The following is a 25,509-nucleotide window of genomic DNA, read 5'->3' on the forward strand; positions in this document are numbered from 1 at the left end:
GTAGATTGGACCTCTGTGGTTGAAGGGATTGTGATGCTAAATGAAAGGAGTAGTTCACACCAAAAAAATATATTTTTCCTATCAGTTCCTCAAGCCACGAAGCCTTGAATTAATTCAAGAGTATTTAGTTTTCCTTGCATTCCTGACTCTGAGACAGTAATCTGACAACTGCTCATCTGTCAATAGGAGACTCTTTGAGACTCTGTCCCTCCTCAAACTATGGACCCTAACCCTACAGTATGTGACAGAAAATGATTTATTTTTATTTTTGGTGAACTACTCCTTTAACCATATTTTGTAATACTCCTCCTCAATTCGATATGTGTGTGTGTTTAAAATGTTCGATCAGAGTTTGTCTCAGAGTCAAATGTTTACACAAATAGCCAGAGTTCTCTGGATTTCTGGTTTCTATAAAGAATATTTCTTTGTTACCAAGTGTTTCTGTAAAGTTAAGTTCATTAAGGTCATGGTTTTGGAGTCATTGACCAATCAGAAGAGCAGTAAAAGCTGATGACATCACAGACTATCTTTGATGATTCATTGTCTTGATAATTCTGATGTTTTCTTTTCTGTGTATTTGTATACTGTATATATTTACTGTATATTTTGTATTTGTATACTGTATGCATTTACTGTATATTTTGTATTTGTTAACATGTTATTGAGGTTCTAGATATTGAGTGAAATAAAACAGACATAGTTAATTTAGTGATGGACGTCCCTCATTTAAACATAATGCTTCACTTTGATGACGGCTGGTAAGTGTTCATTTTCTTCTTATTTTCTTGTTGACATATTTTATTGCCTTTTATATATTTTTTTAAAAGAGAGTAATTAGACATTTACCCTGGACCCATACTAGTGAAAATAGCAGATTTACAAGCTCTACCCACCTTCACCCACTTTCATCTTAAAGTGTTAGTTCACCTATTTTTGACATGAAGCTGTGTGAAATACTTGCCATTAAAATAGTGGTTACAAATGTATTAATTCATTACCAGAGTCCCGTGGTCAGAGTTCTGGTCAGTTTCTAAAGAATATAAAGTAGTTCCGGTGATTTGGCAGGGGCTCATGGCCCAATCATTAAAAATAGATGAATCCACAAAACTAGCGTCATTTGTATTGTTGACCTATTTCTACCAAATAGACCAACTTTCGTTCAACTTTGACCCCTCTGTCACATGGTACTATTTTTTGTGTCCAGTATCACTACGCCGCTGCAACGTATATCCCCAAAACAAGGTACTTTGCAGTCGCTCTATATGGTAGAAATAGGCCAACAATACAAATTACGCTAGTTTTGTGGATTCATCTATTTTCAATGATTGGGCCACGCCGAATGGCCCCCACCCCATTGGAACTACTTAATATTCATTAGAAACTGACCAGAACTCTGACCACGGGACTCTGGTAATCAATTAATACATTTTTAATGTAAAAAATAGGTGAACTAACACTTTAAGCTACAACAGCCTGGTTTAAATGAGCTGGAAAGCATAACGTTTTGCCTTTTAAACTAATAAAGTCTGTTCACAATTAGCCAGTAGCTATGCCCCTCCCCTAAAAGCTTTTGTCCAACAATGCTAGCTTAGCAACCGGCAGCTTGCCAAGGCTGTTGCCAAGGCAAACCTTGGCAAGCAGGAAGTTATTCTAAGCTAGCATTGGACAAAAGCTTTTTGGGAGGGGCATAGCTACTGGCTAATTCCTGCAGTGGAAACGTGGTTTCAGCTGAGGTGATCATGTCTTGTCCAACACGCAGGAGAGAAACATGCCACTCATAAACACCTCAACACTTAGGGCTCATACTGTACATACACATGCACACTGAAATGAGCAGATCTACAAGTTCACAGCACATTGCTGACGCCACAAGAGGAGAGCTTGTAGATAAGCTATTTCCGGTCCCTGAAGCCATTATGCAACATAGTGTCCTGGAACGACCCTTCCATATCCTGTAATTACACACACACACACACACACACACACACACACACACACACACACACACACACACACACACACACACACACACACACACACACACACACCAGCAGTTTACTGTAAGTCACATGACTTCAGGAACTCTCCCTCTCTGCACAAACCACTCCTCCTGCTCTTCGAAGAAGAGAGAAAAGTTCTTTGTTCTCTTTTAACAGATGTTTTCACAGTAAGGAGAGACAGAGAGAGATGTGGAACACGACGCACACAGACAGAAGACGGACATTTTGCTGTTAAAACTTGTGAACAGAGTGAGTAGAAATGTATTTATTTCTATTATAGAACCTCACTAATACAGTAGGTGCATGTCAAGTTAACACAATAATAATAAAAGTAATAAATGCCAGGCGTTTTGATCTTGTACAACGACTATTTGGAAAATGTTTGGATCTAATATTATTTGACAATGTGATCAGATGTATACTTCATGGTACCACGGTGTCGCGTACTGAAATGAGCGGGGACGGGTCTCCATTCCGATCACCAGGTTAGCATTCACCAGCGTTGGTAGGTTAGCATTCACCAGTGTTAGTTTGACTGAGCTTAGGGTTAAGGTTAGGTTTAGGGGGTCGGAATGAGCAGATCTACAAGTTCACAGAACATCGCTGACGCCACATGAGGTGAGCTTGTAGATCTGCTATTTCCGTTTCATGAAACCTTTGTGCAACAGAGTGGCCCTCTAGTCATCAGCAGTGTGTGTGTGTCTGTGTGTGTGTGTGTGTGTGTGTGTGTGTGTGTGTGTGTGTGTGTGTGTGTGTGTGTGTGTGTGTGTGTGTGTGTGTGTGTGTGTGTGTGTGTGTCAGGGAGTGGCTCAGTTTGTTCAGACTCCATTTTGTCAGAACATAGAGCTACGACGATGCGATAGAGGTTTATCATTCTCAACCTGTGAGTCGGGACCCCAGATGATTAACTTAATGTGCAACATTGTTTTCTCACTCAACAGTAAACAAACTAACATAAAGTGGAGGTTATCTGCACATTTCTAAAGTGGCAATTTAAGGACTTTTTAATACCTCTAAAATGACAAATCAAACATTGGCCAAATTGTCAAAATAGAAACAGAAATTGTGAAAATAGCAGATCTACAACCGTGTTATACAAAATGTAATGCCTCAATTTTTAGTGTCAGGGTGGGGGTCCCCAGTTTAAATATGATTATTTTGGGGGTTGCAGCCTGAAAATGTTAAGAACCACTGGTGTAGATGTATTGATGTTGCCGTCATTAGAACACGGAAATTTCCCGGTTCGATCCCGGGCTCCCCTAGAGTTAGTGTGGAAGAGTCCTTGAGCAAGACTCTGAACCCCTAACTGCTCCTGATGAGCAGGTTGGTGCCAAGCATGGTTTCCTCTGACATCACTGTATGAATGTTTGTGTGAATGGGTGAATGTAATGGATGTGTGTGTGAATGGGTGAATGTAATGAATGTGTGTGTGTGAATGGGTGAATGAAATGAATTTGTGTGTGTGAATGGGTGAATGTAATGAATGTGTGTGTGTGAATGGGTGAATGAAATGAATGTGTGTGTGTGAATGGGTGAATGAAATGAATTTGTGTGTGTGAATGGGTGAATGTAATGCACATTCTCTGTAAAGTGGGCTAGCTATATAAATGCACCATTTACCATTTGTGTAGCTGTGTTTGTTGCGACCGTAGGTCACAGTCAGAACCGTCAAATCTCGATCATATCTGTATGTATGGGTAACACTTGTCTTTTATTGTTGATTTACTCACACTCTGACATCATGATCTGACATCACTGTGATGCCAGGGGGACCAAATCCCTTTTATGCCCATATATGGAGATCCCTGATGTCATCAATATTAAGCCCATATCTGTGATGGATCTCCATATATGGGTAACAGGGGTCTCCATTATGGGTAACTGGTCTGATATAATCACCCGGCCAGATGGCCAAGACATGGCGCGACCTCGCCCTAATACAATCCCTTTTATGTCCATATATGGAGATCCCTGTCTGTAGAACCAGTTAAGATAAGGGCTTAATATTGATGACATCAGGGAACTCCATATATGGGCATGAAAAGGGATTCTGTTCGTGTGATTCCCCTGACATCACAGTGATGTCAGAGCGTGATGTCAGAGCGGCAAACCCATAGACTGTAAAAAGGCGTACACGGACGGACGGAGACATGATGTGCTGTTTCTCATACTAAACAATAAAACAGTTGAAAAGGGGAACATAATAAATACAGTTGGTTCAGCATTGTGTAAACAGAGCTAAGTTGCATCTTGTCACACCCAGGAGATCTGGGCACACTGCCATGTTACTGCAGTCACGCTGTAGTTGGAGCTGTGTGTGTGTGTGTGTGTGTGTGTGTGTGTGTGTGTGTGTGTGTGTGTGTGTGTGTGTGTGTGTGTGTGTGTGTGTGTGTGTGTGTGTGTGTGTGTGTGTGTGTGTGTGTGTGTGTGTAGACAGATATTTATCTGTCTTTATTCTCTTGTTAGAACTTGTTTGGCAGAAACCAGAGTGGAAAAAAATCTCTCTGTCTTCAGGTTCAGGTGAGGTACAGAGACATGCCTCATCTCTCTGTCTGTCTGTCTGTCTGTCTGTCTGTCTGTCTGTCTGTCTGTCTGTCTGTCTGTCTGTCTGTCTGTCTGTCTGTCTGTCTGTCTGTCTGTCTGTCTTTCTGTCTGTCTGTCTGTCTTTCTGTCTAGTCCTGCTCGGGGCGATTCTTTATTCACCAACGGGCCGAGCCGGGCCCATAACATAATGCTCAGATCATTTTGCTGTGCATTTCCCCCTAGAGCATGACGTCTCAGTGTGCGCAGCTAGAATGGAGGGGGTGTGTGGGAGGCAGCACTCCAGGCTATGGGTTCTCTCACGTATCTATAGCAACACTGAAAGCACTAGCTCTCATTGGATTATAGCCAATGAGCTGGCCACAATGAGACAAGGGTTTTTCTAGGCACTAGAAAAGACTGTCACACATAAACTCTGTGTGTGACTTAACTTAAAGGTCTGTCCATAATGTCTCTGACCGCTGGACTTTTTGTCGGAAAGGTCCGGTTCAACTACAAGATGACGTCACTCACATCTTCTGAAAAGCATTACCCTGAATTAGAGTTCGGTAATAAATTGGTGGTCGGAGACAGTATGGACAGGCCTTTAAGTGAAGGCGTAAGAGCTGCTACTTAAGACAATCAAAATATAGCCCTCTGTATTTTAGGCAATGCCTAATTTTCTGCTGCGAGGATAATATACGGTAATAACAACATAACAAACGGTGGCTGGGCAGTGACTGGCATGGGCCGGGCTGGGCACCACATTTTAGGATCTACTCTAAAATGAGATGCTGCATCTCAAGGGGCAATCCTCTCAATACATTCTGACCAAATTCTGGCCGGTGTTTCTCTGCTGTTTAAAGGGAAACTCCACCTAAGGAACAGCACAGTGTGGGGTGTGGTTTAGGGTGGACTGTCCCTTTAAATGCATCTGCAGTTTAATCCTGTTTACATTAATACCCACGATTTATTGATTGAACGAATGAATGATTGATTGAATACTTTGCTAGCAGTTTGCATAGGAAAAGCACAGGACCCCCATATGAAAATATGTTGTACCAGGAACCCCCCTAACTTAAAGTTATACCATGTAACTTTTTTAATAAAACAAATCTTAAAATTGTCCTAACTTTAAATCGCTAAAGTTTTAGAACACCCACTCCGTTATTTTCAGCTTCTGAAGCCTTCTCTTTATATGTTTTCTACTTAGCCGTGACAGGGGCGGGATTTCCCGGCAAAATGACGTCATCTGCATCATCTGTATACGTTGTGTATACGTTGGCCAATCACATCGCAGTTCATACACACATGATACACTACCGGCCAATCCACAGCGTGTGCTGCGTCTGTTCAGGAAATAGCCTCCCTCAACTACAGTGTTTACCATGGTGAAGGATTCTTAACCTCTTAATCCCCAAATCCTGCTCAGAAAATTACGTTCTACCACTCTAGGGAATGGTATCGGTCATGGTGGTTTGCGGTGCCGCTCCGGTGGTCCGCGGCAGTGGTCCGCGGCGACTCCGGGCGAAAAACGGACGTAAAAAGCAATACCGCGACTGACCACTAGTTTAGCAACTTACACAGTATAGCTTTAAAGGGACTACACTGTGAATTTTCATTTTTTCATTTTTTGTGTTTTGTTGTCCCACCAGCACGTTCTATCCTCACAAAGTCCTATTTCTGACCATTGTGTATTTCTCAGTTTATGGGCAGGTCTATGTAAGCAGGTCTCAGAACGGGCTGTCTGATTTTAGGTCCGATTGTGACATCACAATCGGGACCTACTGTGCTGATTGGGGGTTGGGGAGGGGTGGGCAGGCCTGAGAAGGAGGCAGGAGGAGCTGGGAGAGGGTTGGGGAGGGGAGGGGTGGGCAGGCCTGAGAAGGAGGCAGGAGGAGCTGGGAGAGGATTGGGTAGGGGTGGGCAGGCCTGCTGAGCAGGAGGTGGGGAGGAGTGTGGGGCCAAAACTGTCTCAATAGCGCAGTCCTCCCACTCAGGACAAGGTGGTACTGCAGCTGAAAATGCTCTGAAAGCCAGGCAGAAATGAAAGGGGCTCTGTATTCAGGAGTTGTAATTTAGGCTCAAACCTTTTTAAAAACGTGTTTTGGGACATAAACGATGTTATATAAATTATTTTTAAATGCATGGTGTAGAACCTTTAAGATTTCTGAAATGTCAGATCTACAAGCTCTGTTTTCTGATCTGTTTCATTGACTGTACCCCTGACAGGTTTAATAAAGACCCAGAGATGATCTATTTCATTGACTGTAACCCTGACAGGTTTAATAAAGACCCAGAGATGAGTGAGTGTGTGCAGAGAGAGGAGGAGGGAGCTGACAAACATCTCATCCACAGAGCAGAGTCTCCAACATCTCCCCAACCTGGAGCTCCTCACACTGAGTATGTTTATCTATAGATTATAACACTTTGATATTAAAGGGGAAGACCACCCATTTTCAATATTGAAATATGTCATTAATATACCTTAGAGGAGTTGTGTGGAAATAGAAAAAAAGTTCCCCCCCTTCTGTGTTGCCTAGAACTGGAGGATTTATTTTGGGGTTTGTATTGTAAAGTACAATGTGTGATGTCATCAAGTTGTACTTTACAATACAAACCCCAAAATCAATCCTCCAGTTCTAGGCAACACAGAAGGGGGGGAACATTTTTTCTATTTCCACACAACTCCTCTAAGGTATATTAATGACATAGTTCAATATTGAAAATGGGTGGTCTTCCCCTTTAATGTTTATCTATAGATTATAACACTTTGATATTAATGTTTATCTATAGATTATAACACTTTGATATTAATGTTTATCTATAGATTATAACACTTTGATATTAATGTTTATCTATAGATTATAAGTTACTATGTGTACACTTTGATATTAATGTTTATCTATAGATTATAAGTTACTATGTGTACACTTTGATATTAATGTTTATCTATAGATTATAAGTTACTATGTGTAGTGAATGAAGTGCTACAAATTACTGTGTGCTGTTCAGTGGTGAAGCTGCTCTATACAGACTGACTGGTTGCATGTTTTTGTTGCAGGAGTTGAAACTCAAACATTTTACCCTGCTATACTTTCACACAGGGTCATCAATATTTCTGTACACGGACAAATATGTTCCTGGCAACAACGATTTTTCTTTTTACAGAATATCAGAACCAGAATATGTATGACACTTATTTATTACAAAATACAAAATGAAATCTAGCATGGTTGAAGACCAGTCGTGCCGCAGCATTTTGGATCAGTTGGAAAGGTTTAAGTGCACATGCTGGGAGGCCAGAGAGGAGAGAGTTACAATAGTCAAGTTTTGATATGACAGATGTCTGGATGAGGAGCTGGGCTGACTCCTGGGTGAGGAAAGGTCTGATTCTATGGATGTTATAGAGTGTGAACCTACAGGACCGGGTGACTGATGCAATGTGTGCCTTGAATGATAGCTGGCTGTCCAGGACCACACCGAGGTTCTGAATGAATGAATGAATGAATGAATGAATGAATGATAGCTGGCTGTCCAGGACCACACCAAGGTTTCTAGCAGTTGGAACTAGGGATGGGACGATATGAACATTTCATATCACCATTATTGTGACAAAAGAAATCGCGACTTACGATATTATCACGATAATCAAAATCCATTATCCTGGGGCGGAGCATTTGCCAAAAAATAGCTGATCTACAAGCTCACAACACGTCGTGTTACGATGCATTGTGAACTTGTAGATCGGCTATTTTTTTGGCAAAGAGAAAGACATTTGATAGAGAGTGAAAAAAAGACTGTATCAAGTACGTATGTTTTAAGTACCTTTTACCAATTCTAGAGGGTTTAAGTGGTACAGGATATGCAGCTCTGCAAATAAAAGGTGAATTGATCCAAGTGAATGATGGAGGACGATATCACGATAAATTAAATCTCCACGATACGATTATCATGAGTGTTTTTTATCACGATAAACAATTATATCGCTTATCCCATCCCTAGTTGGAGCCGAAGTCAACAGGGCGAGTACAAATGGAACCAAATGGACCCAAGAGGGGTCCACTATTTATGAGTTAATTCCATTAACCTATTTAGGACTGAGGCCCATGCTAAAAACACCATCTAAATCCTGACTTGAAATAATCCTTTGAGTTAATCCTAAAAACTTTAAATATTCATTCAAAACTGTAAACATTTTAATAATCCTGTCTTTCTGTCAGGGTCCATCAGCAGAGAGCAGGGTCTCCTGTACCCAGCTGTGTCTCCATGAAGAGTGACAGGTCCATGAGTAAAGGTATTGACTTCAAAGATGGACACCACTCTACTGATCCCAGGTCAGAATGTAAAACACATCATTTAGTTGTTATGAACTCTACTGATCCCAGGTCAGAATGTAAAACACATCATTTAGATGTTATCAAACTGAACTGAACATCATCTTAATATTTTACCATGACAACATCCTTCCATATTTGATACCCCAGCCCCCCCCCCCCAATCCTCCATAAAACCCTGACAGGTTTAATAAAGACCCAGAGATGATCCATTTCATTGACTGTAACCCTGACAGGTTTAATAAAGACCTAGAGATGATCTATTTCATTGACTGTAACCCTGAGAGGTTTAATACAGACCCAGAGATGATCTATTTCATTGACTGTAACCCTGACAGGTTTAATAAAGACCCAGAGATGATCTGTTTCATTGACTGTAACCCTGACAGGTTTAATAAAGACCTCCAGATGGATGTCAGTCAGAGTGTTGCCAAACGCCACAGAGCAGAGTCTCCAACACCCAGCCTTGTGTCTATGAAGAGTGACCGTTCTAGATTGGAACCTCTTAACTTCAGTGGACCTCCACACACAGAGTAAGTGAATCCTCCTTTACAATACACAGCAATATGTGTGTCTGTTAACAGCTAATCTCCGGCACCGCTTGCCCGATGGCAGTGAAACCTTGCACACACTCACTGGATCCCAAAGCAGATCGGCCTGTTCTAGCGCCACCAGTAGGGCAATTTTTGAATCAATTTCTTTGACAGTACTCCTACAGATTTTGTTCAAACATCATACACATCTTTACACATTATCTCTATAGTGATTAAAACAAACAGATTTGTCAGATTCCATCCTGATTGGCTGAGATCGGCTTCCAAAGTTTGCAGGAGTGCTCCGCCTTGAACAAAATACCTCAAATCATGAACACAGTGTGAGATTTCTGTGAAATTTTGCACAGACTTTCAAGTATCATTTCTTCCACTATGGAAGAAATTATATTTGAAAGTCTTCAAATCAGCCTCCTCACCGGGGCCTGGCGCTTATGACATCTTGGTCCTTGGACTCCACATTATCCTGGTCTGAGGTTTTCCTTTGATAAAATGACAGGTTTAATAAAGACCTAGAGATGATCTATTTCATTGACTGTAACCCTGACAGGTTTAATAAAGACCCAGAGATGATCTATTTCATTGACTGTAACCCTGACAGGTTTAATAAAGACCCAGAGATGATCTATTTCATTGACTGTAACCCTGACAGGTTTAATAAAGACCTCCAGATGGATGTCAGTCAGAGTGTTGCCAAACGCCACAGAGCAGAGTCTCCAACACCCAGCCTTGTGTCTATGAAAAGTGACCGTTCTAGATTGGAACCTCTTAACTTCAGTGGACCTCCACACACACAGTAAGTGCATTTTTAGCCCCTTATAAGATTTCAGACTCAATTGGCGGGCGGCGGGGTGGGTTATCACCACTCTCATGTGCAAAAGATAAATGAGAATAATCACCTGCTCTTATTTGCCTTTTATAAAAAAAAAAAAAAAGTACGGTTTCTCCATCCATTCGGGTCCCCATCTGGAATCAATGGGGTAGATTTACTATAATCACATTTTTGTCCTAGGAATACAACACATACTAACAAAATATTATTGAACTCAAGTCTCCATGGCATGAGTAATCAATAGGGGAAAAAAAAGGGGGGGGGGGGGGGGAGACAAAGTCGTGTATTAGCTTGATCTTGTTTGATAGGGAGAGAATACAGTCACGGCTGGTACCACTAACGAAAAAAGACTTCCCAGGGAATATGTGGAAATTTACGTTTTTAAAATCAGATCAGAATTGACTGAGATGTGTCCGAGTCAATCTGCTGTGTTCTTATGCAACCAAATGGACCCGCGCTGGGAAGCCACTGAGGAGGCCAAATGACCTCTAAACGCTTTTGTCAAGGTTCATAATAGCATGATGTCACTGCATTGCGCCCCCTAATTAGCATAAAACACCCCCCCATCCCTTAAATATGCTGGCGACTCTTAAACCACTCTTATGCTGCCACTTGCATAATACCAATTGCTTATAAGATGGTGCCGTTATCACTTAATTAAGGAATATGAGCTGGGATTAAGAGCTTCATTTTAGGGCCCATAGTCTAATCACGTTGTCTCGTCCCTGTCCAATCTTGAACTATAGGGGTGCACCCGCTGGCCTACTGGTTCAGGCGCATACCACTTAGGCATGGATGCCTGGCGGCGTCGCTGGTTCGATTCCCGATCCGAACGACCTTTGCCGCGTGTCACTCCCCATCTCTCTCCCCATTTCCTTTCAGTCTACTGTCCTAAAGGCATAAAAGCCCAAAATACAAATCTTAAAAAAGTATAATAATAATCCTTAGCTCTAGATTATAAATTACTGTATGTGCAGTTTGTGAATGAGTGGTGAAGCTGAACTACAGACTGGCTACTTCAGTCCTATCTATGAAACAAACAAATGTTTATCTGTCCGTCAGTCCGTCCGTCCATTTATCTGTTCTACTGTCCTATGTTTGACTATTATTTTATTGTTTGTTGCAGCAATGTCATGGAGAAAAAAACAATAATTGTACTCTTTTATACATTTTGCTCATATGATAATTGTTTAAACATGTTTTATGATTTCAGAAGTGTTGACCACAGAGCAGAGTCTTCAGCAGCCAGCTGTGTGTCTATGAAGAGTGACCGCTCGAAAGATCATCCTCCGGACTTCAGTAATGACCCTGGACCTCCACACACACAGTATGTGAATCCTCTCATCTAACAATATAACACTATACAATATATTATAGGGAAGGGAGAAGAGTCTGGGACGTCTGGAGTGTCGTCCAGGGCGTTTTAGGGAAGGGAGAAGAGTCTGGGACGCGTGGAGCGTCGTCCAGGGCGTTTTAGGGAAGGGAGAAGAGTCTGGGACGCGTGGAGCGTCGTCCAGGGTGTTTTAGGGAAGGGAGAAGAGTCTGGGACGCGTGGAGCGTCGTCCAGGGCGTTTTAGGGAAGGGAGAAGAGTCTGGGACGCGTGGAGCGTCCCAGACTCTTAGCACTACAGGAAAAATCATTGACCATACATGAAGCTAGTTAGCATTTGTTTTTAAGTTTTTTTAGAAACCTTTTTTTTTTTCTTTATGGATTATTTTGTTTTTTCTAGATAGATATTCATTTGCATTTGTTATATTGCTGTACATTTAACCTTTTTTATTATTGTGATGTTTTATCTGCTTATTGTAAGTCGCTTTGGATTAAAAGCGTCTGCTAAATGCCTAAACTGTAAACTGTCCAGGGTGTTCGAATTTGTTTGTTTGATCCGCACGAGAATTTTCATGAGCCTTCCCATCAGCCCAAACAAAGCACACTTTCTGACAATACGCTCAGTATTGGCAACAATTGGTGAGGACCGCCTAAATGATATGTATGTTGCGAGGAAACCCTAAATGATATGTATTTGGCCTTCTGGACCCCCTAAATCATGTTTTTTGGCAAAGATCACCTAAATGTAATATGTATTTGGTCTTTTAGAGGGGAAATGGAGGCGACCATTTATACTGTATAGAGCATTTGTAAGAATCTTGACAAAACCCTAGTTTGACCCCTAACAAACTTGTTAACCTTCTTTTTCCCTCGTATAATAAAGTTATTAGGACCCTAACTTTCAACAGCTGTCACAGATTCTCCTAGGGAAACTGAATTTAAATCTTTGTGAGATGTGTTACTAGACAGCTTTACAAACTTTTGGAATGGAATTCATTCACTGATTGGACATTTGTCTGATAATATTTCCTGACTACAATCTACGTCAACACGTTGAGAGCTTGTAGATCGGTTATATAAACAATTTAAAAATGTATTTTAAGATAGTGAGACATGGCAAAGGGTTTTATGGATAAGGGGTAAGGTCAGGGGCATCACAAGGGGGAAGTGGGACTGAGTTACTAGTGCCCAAGGTGGAGGGGCCTTGATTATTTTATACTTTAGCTATTAGAGGAGAAGGCCTTATGCACACCTACAGGGACAGGTGCGTTGGAACAGTGACAATGACGAATGGAGAAGAAGAGTCCCGCACACTGTCTTCACTCACAATAGATTTAATACAACGTTTCGGTCGTTCAGACCTTCATCAGGCATAAAGAAGCAAGATGGCACTGAGCCAACATATATAGTCCAACAAGGATGGTGGGGGCCAATCAGAGCCCCACACCACTCTGATACCTAGGCTGAGGGGCGGCCTTTACAGGTGGGTGCACAAGGTAGTTTTGCCCACAGTAAAAAGTGCTATTCTGAGAGGACAATATCATAGCCACAAATAATTCATAAAAAATACATTAAATTAGTCAATCAAGAAGGTAATACAATCAAGAATAAAAAATCAAGAGTAAAACCTTGTACAGTCTACAAGGGAAGCAGGATATAACAAAAAAGTTAATCAATATCAGTGAACATTATTCCATATGTGCTTGGGATCAGACCAAATAAAATTACAGGAGTAAGGGTCAGAATCGCAAGTGCCATATATGGACATCACACAAAAAGGTATTAAAAACATTCTCAACACCTATACTAATACTAATACTTTAGCTATTGAAAAATAGCAGATATACAAGCTTGTATATCTGCTATTTCTTTTTAAAGTCGTGAAAATGTGTGCAAATCTTTGAATATATGTATTGTGAATATTTATAGCTCAGAATTTTGCTTCTGGGGGGTCCCTGGAACTAAATATTTTGAGATGGGGGTCCGTGGCCAAATACATATCATTGTGGGGGTCCTTCACATGAAAAGGTTTGAGCACCACTGATATAGAAACATATGTCAGTGGTGCTCAGTTTTTACTCACAAATAGCAGATCTACAAGCTCGCAGCGCAGCACTCAGTGCCGTGCCGCGCTGTGAGCTATATCTGCTATTTTTCAATAGTTAAAGCACAAAATAATGTGTAATAATGCGTTCCCAGTCTAAATGGGTTAAACCAGGGGGAGGGCCCCCTATGAAGAACATTGAAAACCTAAGAGTGAATCCTTAATATTACTGTTTTAGTCCTACTGTATGTTCATAGACCATTCTTCTATTGTTTGTTGCTGCATTGTCAAGGAGACAAAATCATGAGCTCATATGATATGAACATGTTTTATGATTGCAGAAGTGTTGATCACAGAGCAGAGTCTTCAGCAGCCAGCTGTGTGTCTATGAAGAGTGACCGCTCTAAAGGTCTGGTGCCCGACTTCAGTGATGAACCTGGACCTCCACACACACAGTAAGAGAATCTTCCTACAGTAAATATCCTCATACTAACTACTGTAAGTTAGGCTACATGTGCACATTTAAAGGACAACTTTGTTTTTTTACAACAAGGGATCATATTTTAGATTGTAAATATAGCTGCAAGCAGCGATAAAGTGGCCAAGGCAGAAAAAGCAGGAAAGCAAAAAAGCATCAAGGGAAAGCAAAGAAGAAATCAAAGAGAAACTAGAAGCAGTGTTCTTCCGAACAGGTCAGGTGGTTTTTTTGGCCTACTGGTGACTCTATAATAGGCCAAAGTGAAAAGGGTACCACGCGTCTTAGGAATGCAACAAATACAAAAAACGGCTTCTGCTCTGCACCAGTGCAGGGAGAGGAGAGCCTAGAAAGGGAGGGGAGGAGCAGAGGATCTTCTTGTCTGTTTGACAAGTAAGGGTGCCTGTGAGGTCAAAACAGCGGTTTGGTTGGTCTCAGGACGTTGTGTAAACACAATCAAATAAAAAAATACTAACTTTGAAGCTAAAGAAATAACCGCACTAGAATAAAGACTATCTACTCTGTTAGTTATGAGAGGACCCGCGAAATCTAGCAACAGGGGCAGCCAAAATCTAGCAACAGGGGCAGCTATGAAAAGAATCGACTAAAGCAGGTATGAAGGGGTATGATAAAAGGCAGATTTAACCCTATATGTGTTTTGGTCTGAACGACTCCTTTAATCTTTTATACATTGTGCTCATATGATCATTTTATAAACATGTTTTATGATTGCAGAAGTGTTGACCACAGAGCAGAGTCTTCAGCAGCCAGCTGTGTGTCTATGAAGAGTGACCGCTCTAAAGGAGTAGTGCCCGACTTCAGTGATGAACCTGGACCTCCACACACACAGTAAGTGAATCCTCTCATATAATATACAATATAACACTATACAATATATTATAGGGAAGGGAGAAGAGTCTGGGACGCGTGGAGCGTCGTCCAGGGTGTTTTAGGGAAGGGAGAAGAGTCTGGGACGCGTGGATCGTCGTCCAGGGTGTTTTGTTTTAGGGAAGGGAGAAGAGTCAAGGACGCGTGGAGCGTCGTCCAGGGTGTTTTAGGGAAGGGAGAAGAGTCTGGGACGCGTGGAGCGTCGTCCAGGATGTTTTGTTTTAGGGAAGGGAGAAGAGTCAAGGACGCGTGGAGCGTCGTCCAGGGTGTTTTAGGGAAGGGAGAAGAGTCTGGGACGCGTGGAGCGTTGTCCAGGGTGTTTTAGGGAAGGGAGAAGAGTCTGGGACGCGTGGAGTGTCGTCCAGGGTGTTTTAGGGAAGGGAGAAGAGTCTGGGACGCGTGGAGTGTCGTCCAGGGTGTTTTGTTTTAGGGAAGGTAGAAGAGTCGAGGACGCGTGGAGCGTCGTCCAGGGTGTTTTAGGGAAGGGAGAAGAGTCTGGGACGCGTGGAGCGTCGTCCAGGGTGTTTTAGGGAAGGGAGAAGAGTCTGGGACGCGTGGAGCGTCGTCCAGGGTGTTTTAGGGAAGGGAGGAGAGTCTGGGACGCGTGGAGCGTCGTCCAGGGTGTTCGAAGGTGTTTGTTTGATCTGCACCAGAATTTTCATGAGCCTTCACATCAGCCCAAACGAAGCACACTTTCTGACGATACGCTCAGTATTGGAAACAATTGGCAAGGACCCCCTAAATGATATGTATTTGGCCTTCTGGACCCCCTAAATCATGTTTTTTGGCAAAGATCCCCTAAATGTAATATCTATTTGGTCTTTTAGAGGGGAAATGGAGGCGACCGTTTATACTGTATAGAGCATTTGTAAGAATCTTGACAAAACCCCTAACAAACTTGTTAACCTTCTTTTTTCCCTTGTATAATAAAGTTATTAGGACCCTAACTTTCAACAGCTGTCACAGATTCTCCTAGGGAAACTGAATTTAAATCTTTGTGAGATGTGTTACTAGACAGCTTTACAAACTTTTGGAATGGAATTCATTCACTGATTGGACATTTGTCTGATAATATTTCCTGACTACAATCTACATCAACACGTTGAGAGCTTGTAGATCGGTTATTTGAACAATTTAAAAAAGTATGTTAAGATAGTGAAACATGGCAAAGGGTTTTATGGATAAGGGGTAAGGTCAGGGGCGTCACAAGGGGGGAAATGGGACTGAGTTACTAGTGCCCAAGGTGGAGGGGCCTGGATTATTTTATACTTTAGCTATTGAAAAATAGCAGATATACAAGCTTGTAGATCTGCTATTTTTGAAAAGTCGTGAAAATGTGTGCAAATCTTTGAATATATGTATTGTGAATATTTGTAGCTCAAAACTTTGCTTCTGGGGGGTCCCTGGAACTAAATATTTTGAGATGGGGGTCCGTGGCCAAATACATATCATTTTGGGGGTCCTTCACATGAAAAGGTTTTACTCACAAATAGCAGATCTACAAGCTCGCAGCGCGGCACTCAGTGCCGTGCCGCGCTGTGAGCTTGTAGGCCCTATATCTGCTATTTTTCAATAGTTAAAGCACAAAATAATGTGTAATAATGCGTTTTCCAGTCTAAATGGGTAAACCAGGGGGAGGGCTCCTTATGAAGAACATTGAAAACCTAAGAGTGAATCCTTAAAGGACAACTTTAGTTTTTTACAACAAGGGTTCATATTTTAGATTGTAATTAAAGAATATAAAAGATGAGTGTTAACATTATTTCATTTAATTCTTTCTATTGTTTTAGAGATTCTTATTTCAGTGGTTGGGGGCATACGTACAAGTGGCTAAATATGACATTTTACACAGAATAAGCCCATTCCCAAGATACAACGCCGCCTTTCATGGTTGGATGTGATTTATGGGTGCTAGAAGTGTTACTGTAAATAGCAATAAAGAAACTGCTGGCTTTTTGTGTATAAAAAGACATATTTAGCCACTTGTACGCATGCCCCCATGCATACGCATGCCCCACATTTTAGCACGGTAAACGCAATAAAACAATAGAACGAAACAAATGAAAACATTTTAACGCTCACCTTTTCTTTTCTCTAATTACAATCTAAAATATGAACCCTTGTTGTAAAAAACTAAAGTTGTCCTTTAATATTACTGTTTTAGTCCTACTGTATGTTCATAGACCATTCTTCTATTGTTTGTTGCTGCATTGTCAAGGAGACAAAATCATGAGCTCATTGCGACCGTAGGTCGCATTTACTACCAAAACCTCCACCGGCTGTCCGTCAGTGAGTGAGTGAGTGAGTGAGTGAGTCAGTCAGTCAGTCACACGTCACACGTCACACTCTTGCCCTGCTCATATCTCCACAACCGTTGCCCCCATCCATGCCAAATTTTGCACACACACTCCTTACCTGCCAAACTACAACCTCCAAGGACCCCCGCAGCTCCAGGGACCCCCAGGTCCCTGGGGGACCCCCAGGTGTAAAAAATGACCAAATGTGCAAAAATGACCACCCCAACGGGGCTGCTCACGGGGAATTCCTGGGGACCACCCACTCCTGGTGCTCCAGAACGGATGCAAAAGTGGTGGCGCCCCCAGTGGAGGACCCCCTCCACTGCAGCTCACATAAAATGCCGTAACTCGGGCAAGGAGCGTCCGGGAGAGCCGGGGCCCGTACCTATTTGTCCGCCAAGGCAACGCGGAGACCCCACCCCTCTTCTAGCGCCACCTTCACGCCGATTTTTAAAACACATTTTTGGACACTGCTCCTACAGTTTTTGCCCTAAAATCACGCAAATCGCTACACAGTATGTCTACACTCATCCCATCAACATCAATCTGTCCCATATAGCGCCACCTTCAGGCCGATTTTGAAAAACACATTTTTGGACACTGCTCCTACAGATTTTGCCCTAAAATCACGAAAATCACTACACAGCATGTCTACACTCATGTCATCAACATGGATCAGGAAGATTTTGGAAAAACAAATTTTTGCCCTATTTGTGGAGATAAGCGACCCCGATTAGGGAGTCTTACTGGTATTATAATTGTTTAAACATGTTTTATGATTGCAGAAGTGTTGACCACAGAGCAGAGTCTTCAGCAGCCAGCTGTGTGTCTATGAAGAGTGACTGGTCTAAAGGAGGAATGCCCGACTTCAGTGATGAACCTGGACCTCCACACACACAGTAAGAGAATCTTCCTACAGTATATATCCTCATACTACTGTAAGTTAGGCTACATGTGCACATTTAAAGGACAACTTCGTTTTTTTACAACAAGGGATCATATTTTAGATTGTAAATATAGCTGCAAGCAGCGATAAAGTGGCCAAGGCAGAAAAAGCAGGAAAGCAATAAAGCACTAGAAAAATATTGTTCCTTCGAAACAATTGTGGGCTCGCTTCAAGCCAGAAAACAATGGCTATAAAAGTACAAAATGTCAAGATCGCAGGCAGTGCTCTCTTTGACGTTACTGACGTCAACGATTGGTCCATTTTGTTCCAAAAATGTGTTGTGCAAAAGTTGACCCGCTGGTGGCGCTATAACAGGCCAATGTAAGAAGGGTGGTATCTGTTCCTTGACCTATTGGGAATGTGCTTGCAAGATTTCACGCACATCCCAGGCTGTGTTCATGATTTGAGGTGTTTTTGGCTTTGGCCACTTTATCGCTGCTTGCAGCTATATTCATTATTATAATTTTTTTGTGTGTGTGCACTTCATAGGCATATTAGATAAAGGTCCTTAGATTGTGTGTAGAATGTTTCATGCAAATTGCAAAAAAAAAATCCTAACGGGTTTAAGCGTTTCACAAACTGCTCAAAATGATATAGCGCCCCCCTTTGGCCAATTGGGGTAAGATTGGTTTTAGTGATATTTGGACTAACACTCTACATCTTTGCCAAATGCCATGAACATGTTACTTTGCATGTATGATTTAGAGGCAGAAGAATAATTTGCATAAAACTGCAATATTCATTGAATTTATTTAAAAAAGCATGTTTCAATTTTAAAGAAATCCGATCTGACAGATCTTTAGATATCGGTCCAAAGTTCACGTAAAAAAAGTTGTGTGCACGTGGAGCGAAAATTCCAGAATAAAAGCGGGTTTACGCGTTTTACAAACTGCTCAATATGGCGGAAAATCGAAGGGCGGAGCTTACTTAACAACGACATAGATGTCTTCCGCTCGAGTCAAAGCACGCGTGTAACAAGTTGCATGTCTTCAAACAAAACGAGTCATGACTTATGCCCGTTTGAAGTTTGAATTTTCAAACGCTTCGTATAGCGCCCCCCTTTGGCCGATTGGAATAAAATTGGTTTCAGTGATACTTTGACTAACCCTCCACATCTTTGCCAAATGCGATGAACGTGTAACTTTGCATGTATGATTTAGAGGCCGAAGAATAATTTGCATAAAACCGCAATATTGATGGAATTATTAAAAAATTATATTTCACTTTAAAAAAAATCTGGTTGATCAATCTGACCGTATTGGTCCAAAGTTCATGTGAAAAAAGTTTTGTGCGCGTATCGAAAAAAACCCAGGAGGAGATAGATTTTTACTGTTTTTCATATAATTCAAAATTCTGGGGGATCTAAAGGTCAAAGGTCAAAAGTCAGAGCGTAAAAGTTGTTCGGCATGAGGAGACGCATACGTGTATACAGGTTTCATGGCTGTATGTATAACACAGCATGAGCTATACCTGTTCAAAGATTGCACTTTCGAAGGCTTCCTACAGCGCCACCATTTGGCCGATTGCTATAATACATAGCAATCGGCCACAAATTGGCCTCTACACAACATGTATGCAAAAGACTGTATATGCAACAGACAAAATACTGTGATACTATTCACCTGGACAGTTTATGATGCTGTACATAGTAAATAAGCCTTGCCATGAGGCCCATATGACTCGGCCGAGCCATGAGGCTCATAGGGCAGGAGCCTATCTCCTGTTTCTGTAGCGTGAGGCAGCTTGATGTACAAGTACACCCCCTGGACTTGACGCTAGTATGTCGCAGGGACTTAACCCCAATCCAACCCTTGATGCTGAGTGCCAAGCAGGGAGGCATTGGGTCCCATTTTTTAGAGTCTTTGGTATGACCCGACCGGGGTTTGAACCCCCGTTCTCCCAGTCTCAGGGCAGACACTCAAACCACTAGGCCACTGAGCTGGTACATGATATCATTGTAATCCTTGGCCATCACAACATACAGTAGGTGTAGACATCACATAGTTAGGGCCCGAGCACACAGTGGCCCTCATTTATCAACGTGGTGCAGATCATGCAGAATTTGGGTGTACACCGAAATTTAGGCAAGTCTCTGCATTTATCATTTCAACTTGACTTTGACTTTGGTCTAGGGTAGGATCAAATCTCACGTCAAGTCCTGAGGTGGTGTAGGATTTTATTTCCAAGTTACAATGACAAGCATTAAGCAATTTAAATCTAGTGATGTGGAAGAAATCTACTGTTAATTGCTTTAACAGTCTAAATCTTAAGATTGGAGATCTGGCTCAGAACAAGCACATACGAACGCATGCCATCCAGCCCTGAGCCACTGCTGCACAGTTCATATTCGCTGTTAGGATCCACTCCCATATCCAGCTGCCAAAACCTTTCCTAACCTCTTTGTACATGATACATAGCCTAGTAAACTGACTCCTCCTATGAGGAGCCTGGTTTGCGAGGCTACATGATACAGGCCAGGTGTCTATATATATCTTTTATTTTTTCAAAAGAAAGATCTACAAGCTCACAACACATGTCATAACAACACACTGTTGTAAAGTTCTTGAATGAATCCCCACAGCAGTCCTTTAACTCCAAACAGTATTTATTTTAACTTCTTTACTTGGTAACAAGAGAGCACTGAGAATGTGTGTCCTTCACTCACAATGTCAACATCACACAATGATCTACATCTGGGGCACTGCTTCAGTGATGTTACTAGTATATTCAAATGCCAAGCGCCCCCTTGTGGATCAACTATAATATTGTCAGATCATGAACATTACAATTGTGAGCTTGTATATCGGCACTATTCATTGAAGGACAAGTAATATAGGTCTTAAGTGGTTAATTCAATAATATAACTTAATATATTAGACTATCTATTTATATTATATTGTCTTCATCTCCACAGAGAGAGACTCAGAACCACACCTGAACAGAAGACATCCAGTGAACAAAGTAAGACTGGACACATTTTACACTAATTAACATTTCGTATCAATTAATGAAATGTTTAAATAGCAGAAAACGTCACCAGACTAAATGTCCACATTGTATTCCTGTATAAATGTACAAATACTGGTGATTAACGACATTTAGACCAAAACAAATGATCCAATGTTCTTTATTTAGCTGTTATTCTCTTTTTGGATTTTTTGAGTATTTAAGACATAGTTTTAATGGTATGGTATATTAGATTATGAATTACCTTAACATGTCTTCCTTGTCTTCTCATAGCAGGTGTCAGTCCGCAGGAGCAGTTAAAGTTTTATAAGGTCGGTTTGAACCGTCTTGATCGTGTGACATACGTCACTGAAGTGCCCTCCCTCAGCAGCATCTACACAGAGCTCTACCTCTCAGCGGGAGAGAGTGAAGGGGTTAATACCCAACATGAGGTCTGGCAGCTTGAGACAGCTTCCAAGAAGAGGACCCTCCATGACCAACCAATCAAATGCAGTGACATCTTTAAGCCCCTCCTCCTTGGCAGAAAGACACCCAAAAGAAGAGTTCTGACCAAGGGCATCGCTGGCATTGGAAAAACCTTCTCTGTGCGTAAGTTCACTCTGGACTGGGCAAGGGGTTTGGAAAATCAAGATGTCATTCTCCTGGTTCCCTTCTCATTCCGGGAGCTGAACCTGGTCAGAGATGAGCAGCACAGTCTTCTCTCACTGATCCATCGTTTCCACCCAGAATTAAAGAAGGTCACAGCAGAGCAGCTCGCTGTCTGGAAGGTTGGCCTCATCTTTGATGGTCTGGATGAAAGCAGGTTTCCGCTGAAATTCGAGAACATTGACATTGATTCTGATGCCTTCCAGAACAATGACGTTGTTTCTGATGCCACAGTGACATCATCAGTGGGCTTGCTGTTGACAAACCTCATCAAGGGGAATCTGCTCCCCTCAGCCCTCCTCTGGATAACTACCAGACCTGCAGCAGCCAATCAGATCCCTCCTGCACATGTTGACCTGGTGACAGAAGTACGAGGATTCACAGACCCCCAGAAGGAGGAGTTCTTCAGGAAGAAATTCAGTGATGATGAGAAGCTGGCCAACAAAATCATCTCACACATGAAGACGTCAAAGAGCCTCCACATCATGTGTCACATCCCATTCTTCTGTTGGATCACTGCTACCGTTCTGGAGGACATGTTGAAGACAGACGAGACAGAAAAGCTGCCCAAGACCCAGACTGCGATGTACAGCCACTTCCTGTGGGTTCAGACCAAGAGGAAGTGGAAGAAGTATCATGATGTGAATCAACAGCAGCTCATGGAGGCTGACAGGGAGGTGCTTCTGAAGCTGGGCAGGCTGGCGTTTGAACATCTGGACAAAGGTAGCATGATGTTCTACCAAGAAGACCTGGAAGAGTGTGGTCTTGATGTGAAAGACGCCTCGCTGTACTCAGGAGTGTGCACAGAGATCTTCAAAGAAGACACTGTTCAATCTGAGGGAAAGGTCTACAGCTTTGTTCATCTGAGCATCCAGGAGTTTCTGGCTGCAGTCTACCTGTTCCACTGTTACACACAGAAGAACATGAAGGTACTGAAGACATTCCTGGGAGGAGGAGGAGGAGAAGAAGAAGAAGAAGAAGAAATGACCCTTGATGACTTCCTGAAGAAAGCCTTTGAAAAATCCACGAAGAGTAAGAATGGTCACCTGGACCTCTTTCTCCGCTTCCTTCATGGTCTCTCACTGGAGTCCAACCAGAGTCTGTTAGGGGGGCTACTGGGTCAGACACAGAACAGTCCAGAGAGCATCCAGAGAGCCATCGACAACCTGAAGAAGATGAATGATCAAAGGTTCTCTCCTGACAGATGTATCAACATCCTCCACTGTTTGATGGAGATGAACGACCACTCACTGCATCAGGAGATCCAACAGTACCTGGAGTCAGGGGACAGATCAAAGACAGAGCTGACTCCCTCCCAGTGTTCAGCTCTGGCCCACATGCTGCAGACGTCAGAGGAGGTTCTGGATGAAATGGACCTGCAGGAATACAACACAACAGGATCCTGGGCGACATCCAGACTGGTCCCAGTTGTGAGGAACACCAGAAAGGCTCGGTTAGTAGTCATGTGAATAGAAAACCTATTAGAAGAGAATCAGTCTACCACCACACCTAACACTATAAGTAGAAATGATGGTTAATGTAAAATATCTAATAATAATCAGGTCTGGTGGTATTGTGTTTATGTGCAAATAAAGGACAGTCCTATTAAAAATATCCATGGCTAATAAGACATTAATACATTATAATTGACACCTATAACTAAAAAAACACATTACATATATAATGTAATATTACCAGTGTAGTTAAATAAAACAGACATGAGTTATACTGTACCTGTATAATATATAATAATATCACAACAGTCACATTATGTTCCTATGTCCACAGTCCAGTAGCTCCTCTAACCAAACACTTGATTTATTCACCAAAAAACACTGTCTAACATGCTGTGTGTGTGTGTGTGTGTGTGTGTGTGTGTGTGTGTGTGTGTGTGTGTGTGTGTGTGTGTGTGTGTGTGTGTGTGTGTGTGTGTGTGTGTGTGTGTGTGTGTGTGCGTGCGTGCGTGCGTGCGTGCGTGCGTGCACACACTTTTACTGGCAATAGATTTTGGCAGTAAAAGAGTTAAATTAATTATTTCCATGGACATTAAATCATTGTTTTATTTGATGACCTTCCTGTCATGACATTTGACCTTTGTGCCCTCAAAACGTTGACAACACCAAAGGTCAAGTGGCCTTGGACCTAGAATGACAAAACTCCTATGAACATAAAATAACCATTAAAGACGCACACACACACAATAAACAGTTCAAATGTTCACATTAGTGGTCCTCCTGGTTTAAGTGGAAATGCTTCTGGTGCTGCGTTGATACAACCCTCACCATGTGATCCATATTTGGGGTTGAATTTCTTTTTCTTTTTTTTCCATGAACATGAACTTGATCTAATCTGTGTTGATAATCTCTGTTTTTACATATTCTACATTTACAGGCTTGTTGGTTGTCTACTTGAGGAGCCAGATTATGAAATTGTGTCTTCAGCTCTCAGCTCTAATCCTTCACATCTCAGAGAATTGGATCTCAGTTATAACGACGTGAAGGATTCATTCATGGAACTCATCTCTGCTGGATTAAAGAGTCCACATTGTGAACTGGAGATACTGAGGTCAGATTAATTAACCAGCATTATTTGGATTATTTCTGCTTTATTATTTATTGTTTGATTCTAATAAGAGGAGTGTGCATTAAGTTGACATCATGGTAGAATCATGACACAGTGTTGGTTAGTCCTCACTCTGGCCACTAGGCGGCGGGGAGCCAAACTATGCGAGGCTGTTTTTCTTTTTTACTCCACTACATCTCGGATCCAAATATTGTAGGCTACTTTCACTCCACTACAATTATATGAAAACTTTAGTTACTTTGCAGATATAAATGATTATATTATAAAACATAGTACCTTCTTTAGCCCTGTTTTATACCTATAGAGACTATTTGAAAATAGCCGATCTACAAGCTCACAACCTGCAGCCGTGTGTGCGTTCTTCCAATGGCTTCGCACTCTATTTTCACTCCATAGATGATCATCCCTGTGTTATAATTTATCTCGACACCAGCTTAACTTGAGACAGCGTCCTAGTAACACGCTAAGGAGACGGTGAATCAACATAGCCCATGGACGGTCAGTGAGCCCGTTTGATCCCCTTACTGCTCCAAACACGCACAAATGCAAAATATAAGGAGCTCCCTTCTTGCTCCAAGTGTAATCTATCCATCATGAAGCTCTCTGGATGATAAACATATTTTTGAGCCGTGGCACCGTCTCCTTTTTTTTTTTTTTTTTGCATCAAACTGATTATTGTGTTTATTTAAGCAGAATGCAAATGTTAAAGTATATCACAAATTAAAGACTATATATGTTTTTTTATTGGCAGTGGATTGAACATTTCCACCCATAATGACATGCCCAGCCATCTTGAATGTGGTTAATGATTTAGTACATATTTAGTGTCCTCTCAATAACAGCAGGGCCTGGGGACAGATGAGCATATCAAAACACTACTGGAATGGAAGCGTTTGCATAAAGAAGTACAATTACTTTGTTACTCTATTAGAGCACAATTAAGCTTTGGTTGAGATTTCAGTTAGTCCTTGCCATTATTGAGAATCCAAATATTGCCGATGTAGTTGCTCTATTCGATGTCACACTAATAGGCCAGTCAATCTGAGGTTTGACCCAAAACAAATTGCAATAGTAATGGTTCAAGGTTTTCTATG

The 25,509-nt window shown here is 41.8% G+C and overlaps 1 protein-coding gene across 4 annotated transcripts in view; it reads left to right on the forward strand.

Annotated features, from left to right (window-relative positions):
* Positions 1-25,509, forward strand: part of LOC308309076 (uncharacterized protein) — a 244,490-nt gene that overhangs the window by 210,734 nt on the left and 8,247 nt on the right. Inside the window, exons 1-13 of one of the 4 annotated variants that reach the window (XM_080754539.1) lie at positions 2,191-2,249; positions 4,467-4,520; positions 6,804-6,923; positions 8,744-8,857; positions 9,247-9,390; positions 10,061-10,204; positions 11,454-11,567; positions 13,956-14,069; positions 14,825-14,938; positions 18,060-18,173; positions 21,135-21,181; positions 21,461-23,285; positions 24,224-24,397. In XM_080754539.1, the coding sequence (XP_080610665.1) occupies positions 6,823-6,923; positions 8,744-8,857; positions 9,247-9,390; positions 10,061-10,204; positions 11,454-11,567; positions 13,956-14,069; positions 14,825-14,938; positions 18,060-18,173; positions 21,135-21,181; positions 21,461-23,285; positions 24,224-24,397 (3,005 nt within the window). In that variant the 5' untranslated portion in view covers positions 2,191-2,249; positions 4,467-4,520; positions 6,804-6,822. Of the gene's footprint in view, positions 1-2,172; positions 2,250-4,466; positions 4,521-6,803; positions 6,924-8,743; positions 8,858-9,246; positions 9,391-10,060; positions 10,205-11,453; positions 11,568-13,955; positions 14,070-14,824; positions 14,939-18,059; positions 18,174-21,134; positions 21,182-21,460; positions 23,286-24,223; positions 24,398-25,509 lie in introns of those variants that run through there. The other 3 variants (XM_080754538.1, XM_080754540.1, XM_080754541.1) reach the window with 3 other exon arrangements.

This window comes from Nannobrachium achirus, assembly GCF_963921795.1.
Source record: "Nannobrachium achirus genome assembly, chromosome: 23".
Taxonomy (NCBI): domain Eukaryota; kingdom Metazoa; phylum Chordata; class Actinopteri; order Myctophiformes; family Myctophidae; genus Nannobrachium; species Nannobrachium achirus.